This window comes from Tupaia chinensis, unplaced genomic scaffold (assembly GCF_000334495.1).
Source record: "Tupaia chinensis unplaced genomic scaffold, TupChi_1.0 Scaffold000012_1, whole genome shotgun sequence".
Lineage (NCBI taxonomy): Eukaryota > Metazoa > Chordata > Mammalia > Scandentia > Tupaiidae > Tupaia > Tupaia belangeri.
The window spans coordinates 2,642,035-2,648,034 of NW_006159442.1; the positions used below are offsets into that span (position 1 = coordinate 2,642,035).

Sequence of the window (6,000 nt, forward strand, 5' to 3'; positions counted from 1 at the left end):
CAGCCAAGGTTATTAAGAACAGCTAGGGGATAATAATTAAAATTCTAGTGTGCAGCTATCAACTGAGTTAGGGAATAACAGTAATCTATCAGTTATTTTCTATGGAAGAAAGGAGGTTGGGAGCCAGGAGGTGGCGTGGTGGTTGAGGCACTGAACTCAACCACCATGGCCAGTTCACGTCCTGGACTCGGCAGTTTGTTTTCTCCCTCTCCTTTCTCTCTCTGGTGAGAGCACATATAGCAAGTTTATATAATAACGAACTTAAAAAATAATGATTAAAATAATAGATCATTCTTTTAAAAACCCCCACATTCTAAAAAACAGAAAGAAATAAAGGTTGTTGATGACATTAAGAATTCATTCTTGGGGTCAGCAGGTGGCACAGTGATTAAGATGCTGGACTCCCACATGTTCAACCACAGTTTGAGTCCCAGACCCAGCAACTTGGAACTCACACCAGGCATGTGTGCATGCACGCCCAAAATCCCAGGAGGAGAATGGAGGAGAAGGGATTGTGCCCTGGCCATCCATCCTGAGGGGTGATTTCTCACTTTCTGTCTCCCTGTCTCTCTCAGTCTCTCTGGCAGGTGCAGGTGCCTTATAGCTAAAATAAAAATAATTTTTAAACCATCCATTCTCCAGAATTTGAGTTCTTAGGTCTTTTGAGCAGCAGCTTCTTAGAAACCCAAGTATCCTCACCAGTGTGCAGGTCTTAGATTCAGTTCACAAGATTGATTTTTACCCTACGAACCTGCAGGATCTGCCACCATTCTATAAGCAGTACATGCAGCCAGGAGGGGAATAACTTTGAAGAGTCTGAGAAGGTCATGGCTGCCTTTAGATTTGTTTGTTTTAATCCGAATTCCAGGGTCTTAGTAAAATTACCAAGACTGGAGATTGTTGGGGAATGGACGTGCTCGCTCATGCCATAAGGACAATCAAAAGATTTTTCCCAGCAGCAGAGAATAAACAAACATTGCTGAAACTTGACAGCAGCACATTAAGCCACAGACATCATTTACAGAGAGATGCAATATTCCTCCACCAACGTTTACTAGTGCCCGGAAGCAAAACTCACTGAGCATGAACCTCTAGGGTGTGCTTTTCAACAGAAGAATGATATTTAATGCAAAATTAACTCTGAAGGAGAAAAGCCAGGAAACAAGAACAACCACACAGCTAGGATCTAACTAGAATAAACAGCTGTCTGTAAAGACCGTAATTGTGTGTGTACCAGGAAAGTCTCTTCAAAGAATGAAAAGATATAGCTCCCTTAAACCAGGGGTCAGCTGGTGGAGTGGTGGTAAAGGCTGCTGGATTCCACATGGCCAGCTTGACAGTTTTGGACCCAGGAGCTCGGAAAACACGCTGGGTGGATATGTGTGCATACCCAGAATCCCAAGAGGAGAATGGAAGAAAAGGGATTGCAGCATGGCCATCCTCCCTGAGTGAGAGCTCCTTCTTACTTTCCCTATCTCTCTTTGTCTCTCTCTGGTGAACATACATGCTCTATGGAAAAAAAAAATGCAGGTCAGCCCCATCTGCAAGCCCATAACGCTGCATTTCACAGCTGGGTTGCAAGTAGTTCCTCAGAGGGCTCAGGGGAACTAGAAGGAAGGTGCATACAGGGGCCTCTTAACTTCCAGGCACTCGGGAAGGTGGGGGAAGTGAATCTCTTGTGAATCTGTTAATTTGTGGTTTTGTAGAAAGAGTCTGAAATTCAGAGTTTGAACATGAGGGTTGTATGCCAGCCAGTAGCCTGGTGGTTAAGGCAGCTGGATCCCACATGGCTGCATGCACAGTTCAAGTCCTAGACCTGGAGGATTGAAAAGCATGCTGAGCATGTATGTGTATGTGGTCAAACTGCCTTAAAGAGAGGGAGATGGAGGAGAAGGGATTGCAGCATGATCATCCCCCATGGGAGTGCTTTCTCAATTCCCTCTCTCTCTGCTGTTCTGTCTCTCTCTCTCTCTCTCTCTCTTGTAAGTGCACGCACCTTCTGGCCAAAAAAAAAAGAAAGAAAGGAAAAGAAAATGGGGGATACAGTCATGAGCTCTTCTACTTCCTGGCTGAGTGACAGCCTTAGTTTTCTTATCTGTAAAGTGGGGATCATAATACCTTCTTTGCAGGGTTCTTATGAAGATTAAATAGGAAAAGGGGCAGCAGGTGGCGTGGTGGTTAAGGAGCGAGACTCCCCACATGGCCAACCACAGTTCCAGTCCTGGACCCAGTGGCTTGCTTTCTCACTTTCCCTCTCTCTCTGTCTCTCTCTCTCGAATCAAATTAAAATATAATAATGATAATAAAAAATGAATAAAATGAATAATTCTTTTAAAATAGGGGAAAAGTACATATGTAAGTGGCAAAAATTCAAGTAAAGCTATAGTCTCGTTCATTCTATCGTGTCAGTGTTGGTCTCCTGGTTTTGATCACGCACCCTTATACGTAAGGTGCTACCATTTGACGGAGCTGGATGAAAGGTACATGGGGGAAGCTCTCCATACATTTTTGAAAATTCCTGTGAGTCTGTAATTATTTCAAAATAAGAAGTTTCAAAAAATAGGGAACATTTCCTATGTGGCAATGCTGAAGTAAATGTCTGATTCGCTGAGTCCTCACGACCAGCCACGCAGGAAGTATTGAAGCACAGAGAGACAAGTCATTTGCCCAAGGCTGGCAGCAAGGCAGGGGACAGAACCCAGGTCGTCTTGCACGCTAGAGATTAGGACCCTTGTTTGTGGCAGTGTCTGACTTTAGTAGACATACAGTAATATTTCCTATTTTTCTTAACAGTATTCGCATTTGGAAAGAAAAAGAAAGAGAGACGCCCAGCGGCAGACGCTGTTGGCGCCTTACCCATGGCTCTCACCATAACTGCTTCTGTGTGCCTTGGCTCCGCCTCTAGTGTTCCTGTGCCCGAGAACATTCTCTGTTCATTTTTAGCCCAGCATGGCTTGCCACGTGGCAGGCAGCATGTGCTGGGGAGTCAATGTCCCTATGAGAAATAGCCTTCAGCTGGTGACAGTGATAGTTGGCCTATAAACACCCCTACTCCCTCCCTGAGACGTGCTCTCTACATAGGCTCCCAGCAGAGGAAGCTCCGGTTGCTCCCAGCAGGAACTGGGTGCACATTAATGCACCCTACTGACTGCCTGACTGCCTGGGTCCCCCGTTCCCACTCTGAGTAGTGTTTCCTGGGATCCCTTCCCAATGAGCTATTCACATGTCAATGTTTGCCTCAGGTCTGTCTCCCAGGGAACCCTAATTATGATATTCCTACTTCATACAAGAAATAGTATTCTTAACATTTTGAGTAAATATTGAAAATGTGCCGGAAATTCTCCAGGGAAGCTTAAAACCTAAAACATTCTGAAGACCCCTACCAACTGAGAATGAAATACCACATCTGAGTTTATGTCTGGTACATCTGGAGTATGCATATACTTCTGAGTTTGTGCCTACTGAGAATATAATAATAAAGCCAGAGCCAAGTGGTGGCACAGAAATCACAGAACTACACCCACAAGGAAGAGGTCCTGGGCTTACATCCTGGCTTCCCTGAGCAAACCAGGCGTGCACGTGTGTGTTCATGCCTGTGATGCTGGCTTGCTGAGACTGGAGGTGGATTGCTGGGAGGACCCTGAGCAGGGTTCCCGTCTTTCTGTCTTTCTCTCTCAGAAGAAATAAATAAACTTTAAAAAAATAAAAATAAAGCCAATCTCTGGTTGCCTTTTGTATTGGAAAAACATTATTGGTACAAATTATTGAAATAAACTTTATTATGCCATTTGGCTGGTCATCTCAGGCTCCTTTATCGAGTCTTATTTCTTTTTAAAAAATATTTTATTTATTCATTTACTTTTTATTATCATTATTATTCTTTAATTTGACCAGAGAGAGAGAGAGAAAGTGAGAAAGAAAGCCACCAGGTCTGGGACTTGAACGGTGGTTGGCCATGTGGGAGTCTAGCACCTTACCCACCACACCACCTGCTGACCCCCATCAAGGCTTACTTCTAATGAGACATTAGGTGCACCTTCTGTGGGTGAAGATACTTAAAGGCACCCAGCAGAACTCTCCCTGCCCTTCTCTCCACCCATCCGGGAGTAGTCCAGGCCCAAGGCAACTCCCGGAGCCTGGGTCAAGCTGTTCTCCTCACCCTGCATGTCCGTGACCAGGAGGCAGCCACTTGTTTTCTGGTATACCCAGTGCTGGAAGGTACAGCATTTCTGACCAGCCTCTGAGTCTCTTCTCAAGAAGTTTATTTCTTTCCCATCCCTGATGGAATACTTCACGAATTCTCCAATCAGCTCCTCCTCCACTGTTGCATAAGGGATGTTGTTCTCAGGCCGATGGATAAGAAAGATAGGAATGATCCTGACAGGGAAGAGAGCATAGGCACAGGTCAAGTTCTCAGAAGAGACGCTCCTGGGGCATTCTACCCTCACCCAGAGCATCCAGGAGCTGCAGAATTGATCCCCGAGTGGCATTAGATTTAGACTAAAAATCCTCCCAGTCATTATCTAATGGGCAAGAGGATATGTTTCTGTTTTTATTAGTTCTTAAAGTTGGTTAGAAATTCCTCCTTGGGATGGAGTTTAATTGCTCATGTCGAAATGAATGGCTTCATTACAGTCATATCTTAGTAACCCAGGAGTCGATAACTGTAATCCATCTTTCCTTCCTGCCTGCTTGCCTGCCTGCCTTTTCCTTCATTATTCCACCCGTTTAGCTATCACTGATCCATCCATCCTTTCTTTCTTCCATACAGCATTCATCCGTCCACCCACTCATCCTTCCTTCCTTCCAGCCATCCACTCATCCTTCCTTCCATCCACTCACCCACCCTCCCTTTACCCTTCCAACTACCCCCGTGTCCATCCATCTGTTGTTCATTCTTCTTCCCTTTAATCAGGTCAGCAAACACTCATTCAGTGTCCTCTATGTGCAGACCTCTTGCAGACACTTTTCTCTGAAACAGCAGTAAAGAAAACAAAGCCTCTGTTCTCATGGATCTCACATTTAAATGAAGGAGACAGACTGAGCAAGTAAGTGTCTGGTGCTACACGCTAGGGGGGAAATAAAGCACTAGAGAAGAAACGGGAAAGGGGCTGCCATCTTATTCAAGAAGGTCAGAGAAGTCTTTGCTAATTTATGAAGGACAATTGAGTAGAGACCTGTCAGAAGTAAGGCAGGGCGCCATGAGGATGTCTATAGCAAGAACATCCCAGGTGAGAACAGCTGGTGGGAACAGCTCTAGGGCAGGAGCACCTTAACATGCTCAAGGAACCCAGGGGCCTATGTGGGTGGAGTGTGGTAGGCAAGGGGAAATGGCAGTAGATGAGTGAGGGGAGAAGGGGCAAAGGAAGCCAGACCTCGGGGCCCTAGAAGGTCACTGGAAAAACTGTCCTTCACACTGAGTTGGATGACAAGCCACTGGGAGAGGGGAGTTGGGGCAAGGGAGGGACATCAGACTTCTGTGTTACAAGGCTCACTGCCACCTGTGGAGGACAGGCTAACAGAGGGCGAGGACAGAAGCAGGAAGACCGTGAGGAGGATATGGAACAACGACCACAGCGGGAAGTGGATAAGTAATGAGATCTCACCTTCACTTTCAGCATTTTAATCTGTTCACTATCAAGCCATCCTCCACATCTAGGATGGTGTGATAAGTACACCGTACCTGCTCCACTTGCCTCAAACCACTCACATCTCCTTCCCCAATATGTTCTCAGTCTCCTGTTTTATTGTGGAACTGAAACCAGCAGAGAGAACTTCGAAAGACTGCCTCTAACACACACTGTCACCTTCCAAAGTCCATGCCCAGGGGCTAGAGAGTGGTGCAGTGGTCAAAGGTGACTTTCTGTATGGAGGACCTACAGAGGAAGGTTCAAGGTGCCCCCAGACAAGCACCTGGAATGTTACCCTCTGGGCATACACATGCCCAGGATCTGGGACTGACTGGGGGGGGGGGGGGGGGGGGAGCCCGGATTCCATTAA

General features: G+C 46.0%; 1 protein-coding gene across 1 annotated transcript in view; it reads right to left on the reverse strand.

Annotated features, from left to right (window-relative positions):
- The window catches only part of ALPK2 (alpha kinase 2), a 153,312-nt gene that overhangs the window by 19,028 nt on the left and 128,284 nt on the right, over positions 1-6,000 (reverse strand). Inside the window, exon 11 of the mRNA XM_006139928.2 lies at positions 4,160-4,377. Coding sequence (XP_006139990.1) covers positions 4,160-4,377 — 218 coding nt within the window. The remainder of the gene's footprint in view (positions 1-4,159; positions 4,378-6,000) is intronic.